This window comes from Nomascus leucogenys, chromosome 15 (genome assembly GCF_006542625.1).
Source record: "Nomascus leucogenys isolate Asia chromosome 15, Asia_NLE_v1, whole genome shotgun sequence".
In the NCBI taxonomy this organism is placed as follows: domain Eukaryota; kingdom Metazoa; phylum Chordata; class Mammalia; order Primates; family Hylobatidae; genus Nomascus; species Nomascus leucogenys.
Window position 1 is genome coordinate 23158207 of NC_044395.1, and position 23672 is coordinate 23181878.

At 42.7% G+C, this 23672-nt stretch overlaps 1 protein-coding gene across 1 annotated transcript in view; it reads right to left on the minus strand.

Moving 5' to 3' along the window:
• The window catches only part of SIK2 (salt inducible kinase 2), a 131231-nt gene that overhangs the window by 7440 nt on the left and 100119 nt on the right, over positions 1-23672 (minus strand). Inside the window, exons 5-14 of the mRNA XM_003253119.4 lie at positions 22916-23040; positions 22351-22474; positions 20185-20405; positions 18455-18607; positions 10301-10465; positions 3392-3620; positions 2633-2917; positions 2337-2500; positions 1466-1576; positions 649-740 (exon numbers count right to left, since the gene is read on the minus strand). Of these exons, the coding sequence (XP_003253167.1) occupies positions 649-740; positions 1466-1576; positions 2337-2500; positions 2633-2917; positions 3392-3620; positions 10301-10465; positions 18455-18607; positions 20185-20405; positions 22351-22474; positions 22916-23040 (1669 nt within the window). The remainder of the gene's footprint in view (positions 1-648; positions 741-1465; positions 1577-2336; positions 2501-2632; positions 2918-3391; positions 3621-10300; positions 10466-18454; positions 18608-20184; positions 20406-22350; positions 22475-22915; positions 23041-23672) is intronic.

Consider the following 23672-nt stretch of genomic DNA (forward strand, 5'->3'; position numbering starts at 1 on the left):
TCTTCTACTTAAGTCTCTCTCATGTCAGCAAAAACAAGTGGGAATGGGAACCAATTGTGTTGGGTCTCTTAAACCTAATCTCATGTTTTGCCCCCCAGTTCTGATGATCCTTCAGTGCTAACGTGAGCAGGAATGCATTTTCTCTGACTCCGAGTTTTTCCCTTTATACAATAAGAGGATGATTTACCTTCTGGAGAGGCTAGAAGGGGAGAGAATCACACCTTGGCCTCTGCAAGTGTCTGCAGTTGATGGATTGATGAGGGTAGGTCTACCTTGGCCAAGCTGCTTCTACTAGCGAGGCCGTGGGCACACATGATAGTAAGGGAGGACGGAAGGCTCCTGTGCTGCTTACCCCACCTCCATACTTTGGGCCACTGACTGAAAGCTTGGAGCTAGTCATACCCCAAAGAGGAAACGCTAGAAGAAAAGGAAAACAAAGTACACCGTAGGGCTGCCAGTGCCTGGCAGGACCATCCTCCACGGATACTGAGATATCCTCTTAGTAATCATGCTCAGAGGGCCTGTGACACATGCAGAAAACCTATTTTCCTAGTAGTGGCAAATGTGAGAGGGAAAGGACAACACATTCAGTGTTCTCAAGGCTTCCAGAAAAGGAAGCAACTTCTTTGGCCAAAGTCCCCTTCTCACCTATGTTCCTGCAGCTGCTGCTCAAGGCTCCGCGGTGGTTCTTTGCAATAAAGCTGACAGGTGTTCTGGGCCTTTGACAGAAGGCTGGGTTTCTGGAAGAGCAGAAAAACAACATGAGCGTGACAATGTGCTGTCACCTAGGATGCAGTCATCAGATGTGCTTCTGCCTGCAGGATGAATCCAACTGTATTCTACAGAATCCACATGGGGTGAAGGGACTGACATTTACTCCCTGAGGCCCTGAAAGAGCATCGGGCCCCGCAGGCCTGGGCCATCTCTGACCTCACCTACTTCCTTTTTCCACTCCATTTCCAAAAGTCCACTAGGACTGTGAGGCTCATGGACATTAAAAAGCAATGAGAAAGGTGGAGTTAGATCTTGAGAGCAAAGGCCCCAGCACCCGCTGAATGAATGATTCATCCTTTATGGGATCTATGCTTTATCACTTTTTAAGATTTTTATGCACCAACATAGAAAGCCCATGTAGAAATTCTGCAGACTTAAGGTTTTCATTTTATTTGTTACTCATTAAGAGGAATACAATTAGAAAGAAAGAAGCCAGGTCTCCCATTCCCACCCCTCAGTGGCATATCCTTTTGTGGGGCTTGAGGACAAAGCCTTTCCCACCACCAACACACAGCATAAAGCTAAACCTGAACACGTTTCTAGAAACTGCAAGTACAGAGTCAAAGCTACTTGCCTATAAGGAATCAAGCAGCTACCCTAAATAAATGCCAGGCAAAACAGGTTTCTGCTTTGCAGAAGAACAGTTCCTGGATGAGCAGAGTGAGGTGGACTCGCAAGGAGAAGGACCCACCTGGAGTCTGTGCTGCAGGTACTGGGTCTCCAGGCTCTGCCGTGGGGACAGCTGGGGATGCACGCTGGCAGGGAGAGTGGAGACGCTTTCCTGCTGCTGAGAAACCTCCTCCTGAGGAGCAAGGGGGTGGAAACAATTTTCAATTCCCCATGGGGAAAAACGTCTCAGTTCTTAGCTGAAGCACCTTTGCAAATGTCCAAGAGGAATTCCAACTCCATTGAGACTTATTAATACTCAAAGCTTTTACAGAGCCAGTAGGCTGAGGGCTCATTACTCTGCAGAACATTTATGCATGTATTATCTCTAGTTAACAATTACCTAGTCAGTACTAGAGCAAAGGCTCTTGGTGTCACCAGGAGGCCATGGCCTTCATGTGGGACTTGAACTATAATCCTCTTGGATGCACTGAAAATAGGCTCAAAATAAAATCAGGTAAGTAGCAGTATTTATTGTATTTTTAGTATGAATAATCCACTTGTAATATTTACTAAAGTGATACCACATCAAAAGTGTGGTGAGAGGCTTCTCATTTGGGTGTAGTTCATTATTTTTCATTTGTGTGTGTGTGGCGGGAGAAGGGGAGTTCAAGGGCGACTGTAAGAGGTCACTCATCTGTACTCTGCCCTGTGAGCCAAAAACAGCTTGAGAGTGTCCAGGCCTCCATCTGGTATTGATCACTTGGAAGCAGCATGGATGGGTTGAACCCGTCAGTGGCAGGTGGCAATAACAAGGCAAAGAAGCTGTGGGTTTTCCCAAAGAACCTGTTTGCTCCAGGACTGGAGGAAATCCTCTAAGTGAAAATGACCATCTTCAGGACAAACTCACACCTCATCCTCACAGAGCCATTGAGGGAAGGGCCCAAGGTACCCACCTGAGGGCAGCTGCTAGCAAGGTCCTGGAGCTGAGGAGCCGCCGGTGCCAGGTTAGGGTCCGCCTCCGGTCCTATTTGTTCATACAGCAACTGCACTTTGTTCAACTCTAGAATTCCTTTGGTTCTAGCCAGATTCTGAAGATGTTGTCTAAATGCTACAATTCCTGAAAGAAAGCACCAAGACCAAACAGTTTAAAATACAAGGCCTTTCAGTGACCACAGGTGACTACACCAACTTGGCAAGAAACCGCTCTCCTACGACGCAAGTTTCAAAAAGCAGAGGAGGAAGTGCTCACCCTGGGTGAGGGAGGTATCTGATGCTCTGCGGCCCTCTCTGAAGCTCACTGGAGACCTGTTGTGGACCTCTCGTTTCTGGGAGCTCAGAGCCTGCATGGCTGGGTTGGTAGGTCTCAGGCTTATGAAGGGAGATGTCATGCGGGGTGAGGGCTGATTGGCTAACATGATGTCCTTAAGGGAAGGGTTGTCTTCCAGAAAGTTCAGGTCCCTCTGAACAGACCCCATATCATACTCAGAGTCCACACTGTCAAGGGAGGGGCTGTCATTCATGGAGAAAATTTTCCCTTTAAGAGAAAACAGAACAGATAAAACCAACAGCAGTAGCATCTTCTTGGAACATAGGGTACAAAGCATAACCAGCTTGAGTCTTGACAGCTACCATGTCCTTAATTTCCAATCAAAGCATCTTTTTAGAGCCCTTTTACTGGCCAATTTAGTCATCTTCAAGTTTAGTGGGGAAAACACTCCAGAAGTGGCATCTGTAAGATCTCAGCCAGTCCAAAAGAGCCAGGGTCCCTGATCAATCACGTGGCACCCAGATGAATCCTGGGGACTACGGGAGCCAACTCAGAGACATTTCAATTCACCTTTGATAGCTGCTGCTAGGCTGTGTCTGCTATACCTGCTGAATCTGCTCCATAAAGGAATAAGCTATCGACTCAATTTTAGGAGTTGGCTGGCATCATGACCACTTGTTGGCGATTGGAGTATGGGATGATACCATGAAGGCTCAAGCTAGTATCACTCCTCTACTGTACCTGCCCCAGGCATCACGACCAGTTGATTGGTCACTTCTGACAGAGTGTGCCGTCTCTGCCCGCTGCGTGTGGACTGAAATGCCTCAAAGGCATGAGCGGGGTCTTCCTCGGCCTCTCCTTCTGTCTCCAGCCCTTCGTCAATGGAGGTCTCCATCATGTTGCTGGGCAGTGACTGGCATCCCTTCCGCACCAGGACAGGAGGCACAGGGTCAAGCAGACAGCCATTGACCTAAACGCCAGGGGAGAGAGGAACTCAGTTTCTGCACTGCTTAGACAGAAAAATCCACAGAGGAAAACATGTCAAGACTTGTGGCAAACTAGAAATTAAGTAAAATGTTTAAACATGCACATATTTATTATGCATGACAACACATAGATTAGAAGTGAAGGCAAGTCAACTGCAGGACTCAGAGAGAGACAGAAGCCCATGACGACCCAAACTGGCACTGCTGCCCAGGTTTCTCTGAGTCATCATTATTACAATAAACAACTTTTTTAGTGGTTTCCAGAAGAACAGGGGTATATTAGTTTGAGGCCTACCAGTTATTTATTTTTTTTAAGTAAGGGAAATGAAGAGGGGGAAGATGAATTTTTTTTTTTTTTTTTTAACTACATGGCTCATTGCAAAAAAAAAAAAAAAAAAAAGGTAGTCACCAAGATTCTTCTATTTTTCCAACCATAAACATACTGGAAGGTTTTAGAAAGACTTTTATGTTCATAATTCAAGTACCTGACCATTTGATTTAGTCTTTAATTGGTTCTATTGCCTGGGGAATGGAAAGTAAGAATTCTATATAGACAGACTGATACCACAAAAAGGATTGAAAAAAATTCAAATGGCAGACAGCCAAAGCCTTCCATTGTCGAATAACAAAGGGCTCACTGGCCCAAAATTCCAGCAGAGGCTAATAAGCCCCAGTGCACTGAATTCTGTCTTCTCCAGCAACATATACGTTATCGATGGTTCCTATCCCACAGGGGTGAGCGCAGCACAGCTCCCCGCAAGCACTGGCCCTTCCCATGCAGTTGCCATGCAAACTGCCTAATGGCAGGCAGAACAGCATACTGGCGGGGGGTTGTGGTTGCAAGTTCTGGCTGGTAAAGGCCCCTGTGAGGAGGTAATTATTTACCTCATTACCTTAACTATTCCCCCGTGGAAATCAATCCATTTTCTCCTATGAATAGCTGCTCAGGAACAGCCAGTCATCAGACGCTGAGTTCCAAGCAGTACGTTCACCTGGAAAACACTGGGTAGCGCTACTGTTTCCTTTGGAAGCAGGAGAAGCTCATGTATGTGAGAGGTGGTGTGGGGTTTCCCTTTGCCAGACACACAGGAAACTTTCCTCTTATGGCAGCCAATCTGAAGGCGCTGCGAGGCCCTTTATTTGGAGAAGGAGACTAGGGTGACTCAGATCTTTGTTTGCTGCAGGGAGGGGAAGGTTATTCCATAAAATCCATTCTGGGCTATAGCCCTCACTCGGGTAAGGTGGCTAATGCATTACAAGGTTTTAAAGTGATGAGCGGTCATTTAAGAGGAAGAGTGGTAAATGCTTCCTTTCCACACTGGCCAACCTTCCCCATGGCAACAGAAAGCAAAACTCTGAAACCTGGCCAGCAACTCTTGCTTTCTCCTGGGTCCTTCCCCAGATAAACTTTCCTTTTTGACTAAACTTAATAGTTTTCTTGCAAGAAAGAATGGCTGTTTGGGAACTTATATTCATACCTCTAAGCTCCTTAACGCTCTACTAATACAATTTTCTAAAACTAGCCAAGAATGGTTTAGAAATGAATAAGCCAACAGAGAAAAGAAGATCATTAAGTAATTATCTATTGAGCATCCTTACACTTAACGGCCTCCGTCAAAATTTTACCAGACATTTCTTATAGGATAAGCCATATAAGCAGGTTCTTTTTTTTTTTTCTTCAATTTTTAAGTTCCAGGGTACATGTGCAGGATGTGCAGGTTTGTTACATAGGTAAATGTGTGTCATGGTGGTTTGCTGCACCTATCAACCCATCACCTAGGTATTAAGCCCCGCATGCATCAGCTATTCTTCCTGATGCTCTCCCTCCCACTGCCCCCCCCAACAGGCCCCAGTATGTGTTGTTCCCCTCCATGTGTCCATTCAACTCCTACTTATAAGTGAGAACATGTGGTGTTTGGTTTTCTGTTCAGCTGAGGATAATGGCTTCCAGCTCCATTCATGTCCCTGCAAAGGACATGATCTCATTCCTTTCTATGGCCACACAGTATTCCATGGTGTATATGTACCACATTTTCTTTATCCAGTCTATCACTGATGGGCATTTGGGTTGATTCCATGTCTTTGCTATTGTGAATAGAGCTGCAATGAGCAGACTCGTGCATGTATCTTTATAATAGAATGATTTACATTCCTTTGGGTATATACCCAGTAATGGGATTGCTGGGTCAAATGGTATTTCTGCCTCTAGATCCTTGAGGAATTGCCACAGTCTTCCACAATGGTTGAACTAATTTACACTCCCACCAACAGTGTAAAAGTGTTCCTTTCTCTCCACAACCAGGCCAGTATCTGTTGTTCTTGACTTTTTAATAATTGCCATTCTGACTGACATGAGATAGTATCTCATTGTGGTTTTGATTTGCATTTCTCTAATGATCAGTGATGTTGAGGTTTTTTTTTTTTTTTTTTTTTTTTTGAGATGGAGTCTCGCTCTGTCGCCCAGGCTCTGGAGTGCAGTGGTGCGATCTCGGCTCACTGCAAGCTCCGCCTCCCGGGTTCACGCCATTCTCCTGCCTCAGCCTCCTCAGTAGCTGAGATTACAGGCACGCACCACCATGCCTGGCTAATTTTTGTATTTTTAGTAGAGTTGGGGTTCTGCCATGTTGGCCAAGCTGTTCTTGAACTCCTGACCTCAGGTGATCCACCCAGCCTCCCAAAGTGCTGGGATTATAGGCGTGAGCCACCGCAACCTGGCCAGATGTGTATCCTTTTCAGACCTTGTGTGTACTACCTTTGTCATAAAAAAAGTTATTAAAAATGTAAGTAGACACGAAACACCTCCACTGTATCTGCATTTTCAGGGTTTACCCTCACAGTTCCCTTCCGCTATCCAGCTATGAAGGGGATAATTCAGAAAATCCTTTTATTACATTTCAAATAAAAATGCTAAAAATGGGCTGGGCATGGTGGCTTATGCCTGTAATTCCAGTACTTTGGGAGGCCAAGGCGGGCAGATCACCTGAGGGCAGGAGTTCGAGACCAGCCTGACCAACATGGTAAAAACCCCATCTCTACTAAAAGTACAAAACTTAGCTGGGTGTGGTGGTAGGCGCCTGTAGTCCCAGCTACTCCGGAGTCTGAGGCAGGAGAATCGCTTGAACCCGGGGGGGCGGAGGTTGCAATAAGCTGAGATCATGTCACTGCACTCTAGCCTGGGTGGCAAGAGTGATACTCCATCTCAAAAAAAAAAAAAAAAAAAAAAAGCTAAAAATGACTCAAGTTTGTGTGTATATGTATGTATACAAAATTCCTTATTAAAAAGAGATACTTGAAGGAGATTTATTCTACAGGGTTTACGCATCTGCCCTCCCATATGGCCCCCATGTCACCTGTGGATCTCAGTTCCTGTTTGGAGCACCTGATCCAACCATTCTTATCTAGAGTTGGGCGACTATCTCAGAAAGGCAATATTTTTTTGAAACTGCAAACCAAAGTTTCCATTCAGACTCCCTAAGGGATTTTACTGACAGTTTGAAGCACTGAAGATTTCTGGGAGGGAAGGAGAGCTGAAGTCTCTTTGAGATGCACAATACCTGTCCCCAGTTGAGAGGAGAAATGCAAGTATCAATACACGCAGCTATGAAGCATCAATCAGAAAACAACAAATGCGTGTTACAGTAAATGCACATGAGGCAGTCTCAATAAAAAGGGAACTGTGTCTCTGATAGTTTTTCTGTGTGTGCGTGTGCACTTATTTATGGGCCCTAAGAAAGAGGTCTTAGGGAGGGAAGAGGGATTAGCATTTTTGCTGACATAAATAAAACGGTCCACAAAGAAGCCCGGAGGATGTCTATGGCCTGGCTGAGTGCCAGCGTGGCATTGCCAGTGTGGGTGACCAGCTCCAGCGTGGCACTGCTCTTCCTACAAATGCAAATATACCATCTAGCTCCTGTCTATATCTTTTGCAAAATCATTCATTTCCTGCCTGTTTTCTGGTTACAGTAACAATCACAAGCTTTAAAAATAGCTTGCCCTATATAATACAGCAGTCAGTACCCAATCTGTGTTTTAGGCCTGATGCTCTCACAGACAAGCCTTTAGTCAACTGCATTTTAATTCTTTTGAGGGAATTACATCTTTAAAATAAATGAATAATGCTGCCTTAATTTATGTCTAAATTTCTGAGTGGGACTGCAGTAGCAACCACAGGCAGAGAAGAAAGACTGCCCCCAGGCAGTGGACTCATCCTTAGGGGCCCAGACACTAAATCCTTTTGGTCAACAACTCAGCTCAACACCGCCTTGTGGCAGCCTCGCACTGGAGCTGCCTGCTGTGGGCTATGCTTGGCTGAACTCATGGTCGGCCTTCTTGAATCTGCCCTGCCTTTAGTTCTCCATTTCTGATAATGGCTCTCACCCTCCATCTAAGCTCAAAATCTTGTTACTGGTTTGGACTTCTCCCTAGACCTTAATATTCTATCAATTTTATCTGCACCATCTCATTTCTATCATCCCCTCCCCTCCAGGTTCATGGCCACTATTCTAATTCAGGCCCCATCACCTCCCTCTTGGACACATGCTCTAACCTGTCTTCCTGGTCACCAGTTTCTCCCCTGCACTGGGGCACACACAGTGATATGCAGGCTAACTTTCTGATGTGCAACATGGATCCAAGAGCTTCCTCGCTCAAATATCTTCAGCAGTTTCCTACTCCCCTAACAACTGTTCCTTCAGTTGTTTCAACTGATACCAAACCCTATCCCCATATTGAAAGCACTCGCTTAGGGAAAACATCTAAATTTCTTGGCTTGCCATTCAACGCTAACCTCCTTCACCTTTATTTCACACAGTTTCCCTGCATGTGCCCTTCTCCTCAGACCATCTGAACCCTTCTCTACGGAGATGGACTTAGGCTTCCCTAGTACTTGCTTTTTTAGTCTTGTCTCCACTGTAGACATCACTCCCCACCCCCGGTTTCCAGCCACCTGTCCTGGGTCTACCCGCTTTTCAATCCCCAGTTCTGACAGTTAAACCGGACTTTCCTGATCAAACAGCTAAAAGCAACTCCCCCTGCCTCATTCTGATTTATACTTCCTTAAAGGACTGATCATATTTTATCTTTTTTTTTTTTGAGATGCAGTCTTGAACTGTTGCCTGGGCTGGCATGCAATGGCACGATCTCGGCTCACTGCAACCTCCACCTCCTGGGTTCAAGCAATTCTCTTGCCTCAACCTCCTGAGTAGCTGGGATTACAGGCGCCCGCAACCTCCCCCAGCTAATTTTTGTATTTTTAGTAGAGACGGAGTTTCGCCATGTTGGCCACGCTGGTCTTGAACTCCTGACCTCATGATCCGTCCGCCTTGGCCTCCCAAAGTGCTGGGATTACAGGCCTAAGCCATTGTGCCCGGCCCATATTTTATCTTTTATCAATTTATTCAGCACCTGGCGCTGTCTTTCAGTATGTATAATGTTTCTTCTGTTAGGCTATAGTGGACTCTCTGAGAGGCAGAGTTCATGTCTCACTCATCTTTTTATTACCTAAAGAGGCTAAAAAGACAGGAAACCATTATTTATTGAGTATCTATAATCTGTCCCAAACCTCACACACATTATCTCAATTAATCCTCATAATAGTCTCATAAAGTTGGTGTTCTCATTTTGTATAAGAGAAAACGGAGGTTCAAAGAGTTTTGTTACGTGGCTCAAGTTCACACTAAGAGGAGGTCTATTTTGAACATGCTCCAAGACCTGTGTTTTCTGACACTCTACTACCCATTATTATGATCTTCTATACATCGCTTATGCTACGTGTATATAATACACATTGGAAGTTAAAGAAACATCCATGAATGAGAGAAGCTGTCATCTTCTGTATCCTAAATGCCAACTTCATTCCACACACTTTTATTTTTATTAATTTATTAATTTTTTGAGATGGAGTCTCACTCTGTCACCCAGGCTGGAGTGTGGTGCTGCGATCTCGGCTCACTGCAACCTCGGCCCCCTGGGCTCAAGCCATTCTTGTGCCTCAGCCTCCTGAGTAGCTCGGATTACAGGTGTGTACCACCACGCGTGGCTAATTTTTTATATTTTAGTAGAGATGGAGTTTCACCATGTTGCCCAAGGTGGTCTGGAACTCCTGAGCTCAGGCAATCTGCCTGCCTTGGCCTCCCAAATTGCTGGGATTACAGGCTTGAGCCACTGTGCCTGGCCCAGCACACTAACTTTTAAACATTTCCAAATTGGACAAAAAGACATGAATAACTGATCACAAAAGATGGCCCATCATTTTGTACCTGAGGTACCTATGCAGAAGAGCGGCAATAGTAATCAAAGCCCAATTTGGCATGAAAGTTAATTTTTTTGTTTTCAGCATTAATTTGTTAGGGAAAAAACAAACAAACCAACCAAACACTTGTGAGAGATCTGGAAACTTGAAGAGAGAAGGAATTAGTGAGGGAGAAAGATGGGGAAGGCTTTTCAGAAGTCCACGAGGTCTGACAAATTACGTAATGGTCATAATGATAAACACTGACAAGAGTTGAGCCTGGACACTGTTCTTAAGTTTTTCTCCACAAAAGCATCACTCCTGAGTGACTTAAGGAAATGATAAAGTTCAGTAAAGCCAAAGTACAACACTTGTGGACCAAACTGAAATGTCTCGCCAAACTGCCAGTTCCGAGACTCTCAAACATAGCCGTACCTTTGGAGTGTCCACACACTCTTCTTCCATGAATGCAGCTTCCGCCTGACAGCCAGATGCTGGAAATGAAAAGGCCTCCACGTTGGATGCCTGGGGGAGGAGGGCAGATCGCAGCAGCCTCATGTTTGGTGAATGCATGGTCACTGGGAGCCCCACAGTCTGTGCCTGTAAATATGGCAAGAACAGACAGTTTGGGAACATGAATACCTTCTCTATAAATACACAAAGTTCTAAGAATAAAATAATTCTTCCTGTGGCAATTAAAGAATGAATATTTATTTATTGGAAACTCCAGAAAGATTTTGTGAAATATATATATGGTGCAGGCAGTGATCTGAAGCAGACTCAGCAATCGGTTACTCTGAAAGAGGTTGTACAGAATTTCATTTCTGCCTCATGAGGGGATGCTTGACTGTCATGCAGGTGACAAGAAAGCAAGCTTTTGTGAGGAATCAAGAATGTTCCTCGTTCAATTCAACAAACATATTTGTCTCTTCCTTTAAACGTAACACCCAGACAGACAAAGAATAGAAAAATCCTAGGAGCTCAAAATTAAACCAGGGACAGATATATACACACCCACAAGTAACTACAACACAAGGGACGCTGGAGTCAGTGCTGTGTCTCTGCCTGCCCTACCTGCCTTTTTGGTGTAGGTGAGATGGTATATATTTATTGGTAAGGGTGTATGCGAAGAGGAAGAAAGAGAAGCAGCAGTCACATGGGGTGACAGGAACATCTTCCTTCCTTCAAGGAGAGGCACAGCCTGGACTCAGCCTGCTGTCCCAGTGGAAGGAGAGACGCTTACTGTAAGCTATGTTTTTGAAGTCAACCCACTATAGAAAGCTCCTGATGGTTTGAAGTCTGTTCTCACGTCTCCTTTGTTAACTACTCCAGGGAAACAAGCATTACAAATGCTTCTTTTAAGAAACCATTTAAGGCCAGGCGCAGTGGCTCATGCATGTAATCCCAGCACTTTGGGAGGCCGAGGCAGGTGGATCATGAGATCAGGAGATCGAGACCATCCTGGCTAACATGGTGAAACCCCGTCTCTACTAAAAATACAAAAAAAAATTAGCTGGGCGTGGTGGCAGGTGCCTGTCGTCCCAGCTACTTGGGAGGCTGAGGCAGGAGAATGGTGTGAACCCGGGAGGCGGAGCTTCCAGTGAGCCGAGATCGCGCCACTGCACTCCAGCCTGGGCGACAGAGCAAGACTGTCTCAAAAAAAAAAAAAAAAAAAAAAAAAAATCATTTAAAAGAGAATTTTTCCTTATGACAATTGGCAAAGATTGATTTTAAAGATGAAGCTGCTGAATGATCCTTTCATCACCATCCCTTCAAAACTACCAGAATAATTTATTAGATGTGTTTTGAATACAACAGGCACTGCACCACATCTGAGAAAACAATCATCATACTAGACTATGAAAGGCAGAAGGACAGCCTAAATTTTTCCGGCTATAGTTATTTCAAGGGATACAAGATGGTGAATTTTAAATTCAAACAAATCAAAGGGACAAAATGGTATGAGATTCTAGCTTCTCCTCTCCTGAGACCTGAGTTTGATTCCTGGCTCCATCACTTACAAATTGTGCGATCTTAATCAGGTTTCCTAACTTCTTTGAAACTTACCTTCTTCAACTGTGAGAGCACAATGCCAACTTCACAGTGAAGTCAGGACTGTAAAAGGTAACATGCAATGTCCTTAACTCAGAAACATTAATTCCTCCTTTCCCCTTCTTCCTAAAGCCTCCAAATGATCACAAGAATGTAAGAATTAGACTGCAAAATGAATGCAGTCTCGTTCTCAAATACTAATGGTTCCTAGTTAGAATCTCGGATTGATGATTTTCAAGGATGGGGGGATATGTTAGAAATATATTTTATATTTGAATATACTCTGAATATATTTTCAACATACTTTATATTTGGTATATTCCAATATTAATATCATTGGCTATACTGTATAAGATAAAGTAGCATTAGCAAAGTGTCAGAATGGTATGGATGCCCCAAAACAAACAAACAAGTAAACAACTGCATGCCATTCAGAGTGTGATAAAGAAATAGCTTTCCTTGTGTTGTCATTCCCCAAGCTTATGTTCTGTGCCACTTCTGAGGTTAAACAACTTTTTCCTTTCAAATATCAGGCATTTAAATTATCTAGCTACTATGTAAAATTTTTATGTAGTCAATATGTAAAATTTACACTTCCCACTAAAGTATATTTGCTACATTCTTCTTACCCCCATCAATAGCTTTTCAATCAAAGGATAAAACTGAAGAATTGATTTCTACTTCCCAACTTTATTAGACTTCCCCCTCTCTATGAAAGTAGTCTAAATTATCAGGGCAACACATGACCGAGGGTGCTGTATGGAAATGAGATGCCCATGCCCTAACTACGACATGCTGCTCCGTCCCTGACTCTCACTAGCTCGGATGCTTTAAATGGCCAGACGGTGCTGTGCCAGACCAAGCGTAGCACATTTTCCTTGACAGTGTTCACATCCGACCTGGACTACTACAGCTGACTGTGACCTCGGTTAGAGGAATAAAGGATAGGATCAACGAATAACGCTTTTTGTTGTGACAATCACTTCCTAGGAAATATGGTGGGTTTTAGGAGTCTTGTGATCACTGAGGGGACTAAAGGAGTCTTTTTGGAACAAGAGAGGGTATAAATATACAGACAGCATGCTCAGCATTACATAGCTGATTAGCAACTATTAAATAAATAGACGGTCATTATACCAAGGAAGCAGATATTATCAAGATATTCTTTTTTTTTTTTAATTATTATACTTTAGGTTTTAGGGTACATGTGCACAATGTGCGGGTTTGTTACATATGTATCCATGTGCCATGTTGGTTTGCTGCACCCATTAACTCGTCATTTAGCATTAGGTATATCTCCTAATGCTGTCCCTCCCCTCTCCCCCCACCCCACAACAGTCCCCGGAGTGTGATGTTCCCCTTCCTGTGTCCATGAGTTCTCATTGTTCAGTTCCCACCTATGAGTGAGAACATGCAGTGTTTGGTTTTTTTGTCCTTGTGATAGTTTACTGAGAATGATGGTTTCCAGCTTCATCCATGTCCCTACAAAGGACATGAACTCATCATTTTTTGCGGCTGCATAGTATTCCATGGTGTATATGTGCCACATTTTCTTAATCCAGTCCATCGTTGTTGGACATTTGGGTTTGTTCCAAGTCTTTGCTATTGTGAATAGTGCCGCAATAAACATACATGTGCGTGTGTCTTTATAGCAGCATCATTTATAGTCCTTTGGGTATATACTCAGTAATGGGATAGCTGGGTCAAATGGTATTTCTAGTTCTAGATCCCTGAGGAATCGCCACACTGACTTCCACAATGGTTGAACTAGTTTACAGTCCCACCAACAGTGTAAAAGTGTTCCTATTTCTCCACATCCTCTCCAGCACCTGTTGTTTCCTGACTTTTTAATGATGGCCATTCTAACTGGTGTGAGATGGTATCTCACTGTGGTTTTGATTTGCATTTCTCTGATGGCCAGTGATGATGAGCATTTTTTCATATGTTTTTTGGCTGCATAAATGTCTTCTTTTGAGAAGTGTCTGTTCATGTCCTTCGCCCACTTTTTGATGGGGTTGTTTGTTTTTTTCTTGTAAATTTGTTTTGAGTTCATTGTAGATAAAGATATTCTTTAAGAGTGTCAATACACAATGATTATGTCCAACCAATTGTGATCACTCTTTAGAACACATGTTTAGTGCTTTGAATCTCTCCTTTGGACTTTGTGCTTTCCAGAACCATTAAAATGAAAATAATGTTCTTTCCTATGGGAAAATTGTTACTATTCCAATAGGCAAATACTTGTTATGACCTGAACTGTGTCCTGCCAAAATTCACAAGTTGAGCTCTTCACCACTAATGTGGCTATATCTGGAGACAGGGCCTTGAAGAAGGTAATTAAGGTTAAATGAGGTCCTGAGGTTGGGGTCCTGATCCCACACAGCAGATGTCCTTATAAGAGGAGGGAGAGACACCAGCGATCTTTCTCTCCACACTTGCACAGAGAAAAAAGCCAGTGAAAAGACAGCCAGCTACAAGCCAAGAAGACAGGCCTCACCAGGTAGCAACCCTCATGGCACCCTCATCCTGATTTCCAGCCTCCCGAACTGTGAGAAAATAATTTCCGTTGTTTAAGCCACTGGGTCTGCGGTATTTTGTTATGGCAGCCCTAGCAAACAGGCACAACCTGTTGTGAAGGGCAACCTCTAAACAGTAATTAAAGAATTGGAGGTGATTGTTTCATTCTTGTTTGTTTCCAGCTGATGGAAACTTGCAGTGGAAGGACTGTTAAAAACGAGTGGTTAGGCCAGGTGTGGTGGCTCACTAATTGTGTGACCTTCATCAGGTCCTGCAATCCCAACACTTTGGGAGGCCACGGTAGGAGGATTACTTGAGTCCAGGAGTTCGAGACCAGCCTAGGCAACATAGCAAGACCCTATCTTCACAAAAAAATAAAAAAAAAAATTAGCTGGGCGTGGTGGCATGCACTTGTGGTCCCAGTTACTTGGGAAGCTGGGGTGGGAGAATCGCCTGAGCCCAGGAGGTTGAGGCTAAAGTGAGCTGTGATTGCCACTGTGCTCTGGCCTTGGTGACGCAGCAAGATCCCATCTCAAAAACAAAACCTACCCCCAAAACCCTGCCAAAACTAGTGGTTAGAATGTATGAGAAAAAGATATGACATATTTTTTCTAAATAGTCTGAACTCAATTAGATCTAATACTTCCTGCATGTTATACAGCAAACATAAGCACTCCAAATCTAGGATGGGAATCCCACTGTTGTCTAAATAATAATAATGGTCCTTTATTATTATTATTTTTTTATGTTTTACTTTTTGGGACAGAACCTCACTGTGTCGCCCAGACTGGAATGCAGTGGTGTGATCTCGGCTCACTGCAACCTCTGTCTCCTGGGTTCAAGCGATTTTCCTGCCTCAGCCTCCTGCATAGCTGGGATTATAGGCACACACTATCATAACTGGCTAATTTTTGTATTTTTAGTAGGATGGTGTTTCACCATGTTGCCCAGGCTGGTCTCAAACTCTTGGGTTCAAGCAAATCGCCTGCCTTGGCCTCCCGAAGTGCAGGGATTACAGGCATGAGCAACCGCGCCCGTCCATAATGGGTATTTTGTAACTAGGCTATGAACTTCTTGAGGGGAGCGACTGTTTCCAGGGTACTTCTGAAGCCACAGTGGCTAGGACTGTGCCTGGCACGTCAGTGCTCTATTTGTTTAACTAAACTCCTGGTACAGGTTAACTAATTGTATCTTGGTAGCAATCTAATGAAGTATGTATTGCTGTTCCCATTCTGTATTTAAGGGCACAGGAGTTCAGAGACGCTGACTTGCCTGAAGTCACTCAGCCTGGTGTGGAACCCAAGGTCTGCATGATTCCACAACTCACGTTATCTTTGTATTGACTGGATCATGTTGTTTCCTCAATATTTTTGCTGCTATATCAAGAAACAAGTGGTTTGCCACTTCTTTAAAAAAAATTAGAACATCAAGGAATTAAAGTGAGAAGGCTTTACTAAAACTTTAGGCACATTTATATCCATAAAAACAGAAGTCTATTTTTTAACAAGTTCAACACTAAAACTCAAAATGTGAAATCTCTGAGAGGAGGGGGCCTGTTGCTCAGCATCCGGAAGGCTCTCAGGCAAGCATGTGAATGAACATTGAAGACTCCATTTGAAGTAGAAGCATTTTCAGTTACACTAAGCAGGTTCCATTGAGATTTGGGTCAATGCATAAAGCAAAAAGGACACAGAGTGCTTGGTAATTTAAAAAATTATCGAACATAAGAAGTCACATTATGTATCTGAACCCTAAGCCAAATTAAATATAATTTGAGATATGCTGGGGAATTTGCTCATAGTCTAGACACGAAAGGATATCGTGTACAATAACACATGCACGTGCTCAGGAACAACTGTTTATATAACCCCTCACTGCTCCCTCACTTGCGTAATGTTTAAGAAGAATAAAGAGACTTGGCAGGGAAAGCCTGCTGGCCCTGGGGGCTTTCCAGCTTCCTATCCTTCTGTCCAGAGGCATTTGCAAGAAGGAAGGAGTTCCACTACATCTTACATGTTTTTCATTTTATCTCCTTCTTTCTCTGTCTTGAAAGCAATACCATTCAACTTTGAAGATTTCCAAGTGCTCAAAGATACTCTAACTCAAGTATCTGGAACTATATTGATATATTATTTTACTTACATCTGTATCAATATTCACTTTTTTTTTTTTTTTTTTTTTTTTTTTGAGACGGAGCCTTGCTCTGTTGCAGGCTAGAGTGCAGTGGCGGGATCTCGGCTCACTGCAACCTCTGCCTCCCAGGTTCAAGCGATTCTCCTGCCTCAGCCTCCCGAGTAGCTGGGACTACAAGTGCGCGCTGCCACACTCGACTAATTTTTGTATTTTTAGTAGAGATGGGGTTTCACCATGTTGGCCAGGATGATCTTGATCTGCTGACCTTGTGATGCACCCACCTCGGCCTCCCAAAGTGCTGGGATTACAGGTGTGAGCCACCGCGCCCAGCCAATACTCTTATTTTATATATAAAGTATGTATAACAAAATATACCATTTACCTACTAAAATCAAGAAGATTTAATTCCCTTTTTTAAAACATACTCTGTAGATGCCAATGCAAAATTTTATTATAATCCTGTAAATTTTGTAAAACTGCCAAAGAAATACAAAGTCAAAACTCTTCTGCCCTTTTTTTTGTTTTGAACAAAGTCAGTTACTCACAGAAGTAGACAGGAAAGTCAATGGAGCATACTAACCAACCATTCATCTCAACCTCTACATGGATGATTCTCAAATTTCTAGCCCCGGCCTGTCTCCTCAGATCAAGATCCACATCTTCCTCCTGAGAACTGAGTTAATGCCACCCCTATTTTCTCAGGCTCTGGCTCAAGAACAGAGTCATCTCTAAGTCATGTTGTCCCTTCCTCCCCAACATTTATTTATTACTTTATACAACAAGCACTTACATAGCACTTACTATGTGCCAGGCATATAGTATTTCACAAATATTAACTATTTCACAGATATTAACTAATTTAATTGTCATAGCATTCTATTATTATCCCCATTACACACTTAGGAAACCAAGGCACGAAAAGACCTTAAGAAACTTAAAATGTCACATAGCAGGAAGTGGCAGAATTTGGGATTTGTTCCAGAGTCCCTGCTTCTAACCACCACACTGAGCTGCCTCTCTGAACCATTGCTAACTTCAGAGTCTACCTCTGAAATGGTTCTTATACTTGCCCCTTCTTTTCTACTTCCAACAGTGCCATATTAGTTTAAGCCTTAGGTATTTCTCGTCTCTACTGTAACACTCTCTTAACTGCTCTCTCCAAATTTCTTTTTTTCCCTACCTGACCCATCCTTCATAATGCTACCAGATTAATTAGCTTAAAGCATGGATAGAATTATATCACTTTTTAGCTTAGCAGCCTTCAGTAGGTCCTTGCTGCTTCCTGAATTGTAAGTGAACTTTTTACCCTGGCATTCAAAACTCTTCACAATAATGCTTCAACTCACCACTCACCAAGTCCTCCCCATCTGTGAAGATGTGTCTTACATGCCATTTCCCCTGTTCAGATGTGCCCCTCTCTCCCCTGTTCCTGGCTCTGCTACAGCACTCATCTTTCCCTGTTTTGAATGATGGTTGTTTACGATCTTGTCTTATTTCACTTCTATAGCACGATGTCTCTGAGGGCAATGACTGTAGTTAATATATCCTACCCCCAACAGTGCCTAAGAATAGAAGCTCGCACGTGGTAAATCTGCAATAAAAATTTGTTAAATGGAATTGAACATAAAGGCTAGTGACAGTAATTCTTAACATTGTGAATGATGAAAAAGAGAAACACCTCTTTTAAAAAACTGTTTGAAATAAAGTTAACCCTTAAAAATGAGAAAGTGCTAAAACATTTGAGAATCTAGTAAATGGCAGGCAGAAACTTTACAGAAAAATGGAGTGTAGAGGAGGAAATCCTAACCCTGTGTATAAGATGAAAAATCTGTCAAACATGTGAACAGGCACATGCACAGATAAGACTCTCAGCTAAGGGGGCATTACCTTGGCAACTGTTTGCTCAGCAATGGTGCTAGGCCGACGCTGGCGGCCATCAAGTCTCTGCTCCACTGGGAAACTGCTCCTATGTGATTTCAGGCGCTCCACCAACAAGAAATAAATGGCAGCAAAGTGGTTATAGCTCTTGTTCTGCAAAGACTGAAATAAAAAACAAGTGGTAAAGGCAAAGAACCGTAAAGAGCAATGCAATGATCTACACATGCCTAAAAAAAAATGAGGAAAGAAATTGTATGCTCTTAAAAGTAGGGTGAAAAACAAAGTGTCTCAAGATGAAAGCTGCTCCAAAATTGTGACTGGAAGGCAGAAAACTTCAAGTCTCTAGTATTAATTATATAAAGGATGATCCCTTTAAATGGGTTTACCAGCCCTTTTACATTAACAAGATCCATTTATTTTTCTCCAGTCAGAGAAAATGCCATCATTGTCTCATGTAGACATTCCCCAATGCTGCCATATGGCCCCATCTCATAGCTGTAACGGTGGTGTAAGGTCAGTTAGCAACCTGAGCCCAAGGCTCTAATTCCATGGCTTCAACACAAATCTGAACCACTGAAAACTCTGAAGTGAATGGTTAAAGTATGTGGAGAACTTTCTGATGATTATTTTGGGCTGGAGAATGGCATCTGGATGCTAAATTGAGAGACACTATGTCTCCATTCTTAGGTAATTTTTTCCTCTTGTTTTTGCAGTCCCACCCTCTTAAAACCTTGAAAATAAAGTTGCTTCCCAAATGTTCACATCTCTAGCCTGCCAGCTTTCCCAGATATTGAGGGAACAGAGAAACAACTGCTCCTTTGGCTTCTAATTCCACCTGACAGTCGGCATGGGTGCTGTGCAGGGCACCAGGATGCAGAGCACTCTCAGCAAAAATCACAGGTCAGTGGAATCGCACGCCAAGCTACTGCTCAGGATGCACTTCATGGACAAGTACAGAAAAACATCACTGGGCGCAAAGTGAGCAAAGCAGGAGAGTCAATTTGGTTTCACTTATGGCTACGTGGCGGGGGAAAGGCAGCACAGCCTGCAGCCTTGGTCTTTCACGGCAAACAAGACGGCATTTGATATTCTTTCTTGTTATGTTTCTTCCTCAAGAGCACTGTTTGCTTTTTTACTATCGTAAAGGTATTAGAAATACGTATATCCTATAAGTATGCTAACTATTCGAGGACGGAAATAAAAGCCAAGAGGAATTTTCCAGGTTCATGACCCTTCGCAGTTCTATGACCCCTAAGACTTCCAAATCAGGAGCCCACCTGTTTTTGCCTTCTTAGTTTCTCCAGTTCACAATTTAAATCCCCTGGCTTTCTTAAACCTGATACCTACCCTTCTTGTTTCCTGCTTGGCCCTTTGCCTATCTGCACATTTACGTTCCATACAAACTAGTTAAATACCTATGTAAAACTTCATGCTTCATCTTGGAAGAAACTTTCTACCTTGTATTTGTTAAGCTTCCATCTTTGCCTTTTCTGAGTCTTTTATAAATGCCTCCTCTTGAATGCTTTGGCAGATGGGGGCAAAGAAAGGAATATAGACGCTGAATAAAAGCAAATATAAATAGAGTCTGATGTCATCAATAGGTAACACTGAACAGTACGCCTAGGCGCTGGGGATACATGTGCTAAAAGACCAGGATGACAGGTGTGAGCATGAAATTTCAAGCAGCTAAGTGCAGTAGAACCCTGAAATACCTTTAGTCAAATCTCTGATCACTTTACCTCAATGGTTTTCTGCTGATCTATTCCAAGGCTGTGCATCAGTCGCAGAACCTGCTCATTAAACTCCCCGATGGATGGCTCATTTTCTTGCTCTTGTGGATAGAGAATAGGTCTCTGGACAGGAACTTCTATGAGCATCCATTTATGCTCCTTGATTTGGGCTATGGTTAGCCGTTTGGATGGGTCTAGGACCAACATCCTTCGGATAAGGTGCTCGCAATCTATAGAAAACACAATGTTACAAAAGTCACAAGAATCACCTTGCACTTCAGGGTTATTTGCTTGACTCATGTGACTTTGTACAAGGGTGTTAATCTTTGTATCCTCTACTGGAAAGCGGAAGGTCAAATGAATAAATGAATACATGCAGGCTACTTATATTTCTCAAGTTCACATGGTGAACAAATACCTAAGAAAAACTGGAGGGTGTAGGTCTATCAGATTCTGGGCTAAATGAAACTTTCTACTGAATTTCACAACTGAAAATATCTAGAAACAGACTTTGATTTCCACTAAAGAAAAGAAATAAGCCTCATTCCTAGAACAAGCAAATAACAAATCGATCCTCAGTCATATCTAATGCTCATATACTAAGGCTATGTAAGTGAGGCAAAGAGCTCTCCAACGGGCTGCTGCTCTCCTCCACATCACTGTGGCTAAGTGTACATAAAATATTACTTACTTCTGACTACGCCAAGAAAACTGCACTGCTGCAACTTTGAGCACTAGCATATTCTCTGAGCTGACATGATGCTCTTCACTCACACATAAGCTAACCTCCTGTCACTATATGCCAGGCGCTGTGCTAAGTGCTTTACACAGATTATGCTTATTAATTAATTAATTATTATTATTATTATTGGAGACAGGGTCTCAGTCTATTGCCCAGGATGGAGTGCAGTAATGCAATCACAGCTCACTGTAAGCAATCCTTCTGCCTCAGCTTCCTGAGTAGCTAGGACTACAGGTGCATGCCACCACACCTGGCTAATTAAAAAAAATTTTTTTGTAGAGACAGGGTCTTGCAATATTGTCCAGGCTGGTCTCCAACTCCTGGCCTTAAGAGATCCTCCCGCCTCAGCCTCCCAGACCACTGGAATTACAGGTATAAACCACTGCACCTGACTGACAGATTAATTTAATTAAACCTTACAACACCCGTGGCGTAGGAGCTATTGTTATTTCCATTTTATAGATGGGGAAATTGAAGCAGAGAGAGAGGAGATAAAACTTGTGAAAGTCATATGGCCAGTAACCAGTGGACTCAGGATTAAAACCAGGCAGTCTGGTAGTCTGCCTTCACAGTCCATGCTCTTAACTATGAAGAGTTATTATTTCTACTCTTAGTCGAAAGAAAAGAGTTAAGAATGATAACCAAAATGAAACTAAGGGGTAAACTTAACTGCTGTCTAGGTAATAGCTCAATACACGACAGGCAGGGATTATGGCATATCATCTGAATTTAGCAGAGTTTTGCCAGTTGACTTTTTTTTTTTTTTTTTTTTTTTTTTTTTTTTGAGACAGAGTCTCGTTCTATCGCCCAGGCTGGAGTGCAATGGCGCAATCTCGGCTCACTGCAAGCTCCGCCTCCCGGGTTCACGCCATTCTCCTGCCTCAGCCTCTCCGAGTAGCTGGGACTACAGGCGCCCGCCACCACGCCCGGCTAATTTTTTGTATTTTTAGTAGAGACGGGGTTTCACTGTGGTCTCGATCTCCTGACCTCGTGATCCGCCCGCCTCGGCCTCCCAAAGTGCTGGGATTACAAGCGTGAGCCACCGCGCCCGGCCAACCAGTTGGCTTTTTATTTAATTAAAAAAAATTTAATTTTATAAAATCCATTTCATATTGGAGTAAAATGGTTGTGAATCTGTATCTACAAAGGGCTTCGTTAAATCTAAAATAAACCTGGGACATTTATAGACCCAGAATGAATGAGAAGACGTGCTGCTCTTAATCTGGGAAATGCTGTGTGTTCAGTTACAAGTAGAAGGCTGGAGCCGGTCTCGCCTACATAAAAGAGGTTGCTTCTTTCTATAGCTTTTAACCTACAGCTCAGTCACTTTATTTGGCACCCAAACTCTTAGAAAAAAAGAAGCTTTTACCTAGGCATTTCACTTGGAGCACTAACACTGTAAAACACCATTAGTAAGATGAAAAGCTAATTACCTTCTGACATGAAATACGGAATCCGGAATCTTCCTTCCAGAACCCTCTGCCTCAAAATTGGAAGAGTCGGTCCATCAAAGGGCAGAGCTCCACAGACAAGGACGTAAAGAACAACTCCCATACTCTAGGGAAGAAAACAATGCAGAGACTTTTCTACCAAGAGCGTCAACCACTCTTTGTTTTCCTGAACATCCCCAGGGATCTTGAAATCATATGGACTGAAAAATTCCTGTCTGAATTTAGTATTTTCTCAGAATTTGAAAAAAATCCAAAACCCTGACTACTACAATAAGTATCTTAAAATAAATACCAAAGAATTTGAATCTGATCATTTTGATTACTACTTAACTTTAAATTACTGCTGATACTAGGATGACAACACCTATCCTTAGAAATTCTTTCCTAGGGATCCATTTCAAGATGCTCTGAGTAATTATAGTCCAGTGGATGGGGAAAATATGAAATACTGCTTATGTGTTAAGTACCAGGAGCTTCTAAGATGGGCCAGAGCACCAAGTATTATCATTATAGATGCATTTAATAACACAGCAAAGCAAAGCAGTACCCAGATGTCCAGCTGTGGTCCTTCATACTGCTGCCCTTCAAAGACTTCTGGGGCTGCATAAGGGGGGCTGCCACACCATGTTGCCAGCAGTTCACCACTTTTAAAGAAATTTCCAAAACCGAAATCTATTGGGATGGAAATAAATGTTACTTTCATCTATGCTCTCAAACTATACTGCATTTCTCTGTAATAAATTTTATAATATGCTATATTAACAATATCACTACTATTTACTGTGAGGACTGGGATGGCATCTTATCTTGTGATGTTTCCCTGGCATTAGCACAATGACTAGCAAATAGTAAGTACTCAATGAATGTTGCTGAATGAATGTGTAAATGAATCAAGTTTTATTCCCAAAGAGAGTAAATGAGAGACTGGAAAAAGACTTTATATCATGTGAAAGAAAATCAGCCTTAAAGTGGATAACCCAACTAGTATTTGATAATCTTAGAATTTCAATTACCCGATGACTGCTAAAGAGCTCTTTATCTTAAATGGTCTATAAGGAAAGAAACAAATGAGTAAAGCTCTAAGACATTCACCTAAACACAAATGAGTGACTGGCTGCCATTACCCCAGATATATAACCCTTGAAGGCAACTGAGTGCAGTGTTTCCTAAGTAACAACCCTCTAAGTCTTGGTCCACATATCTTGTTTTAGGCAGATAACCATCTGAATAGCTCATTAACATATGATGGCCACATAGCCCAGCCACAAGCTACCTATCACCATCACTTATTTACTAATTTATGG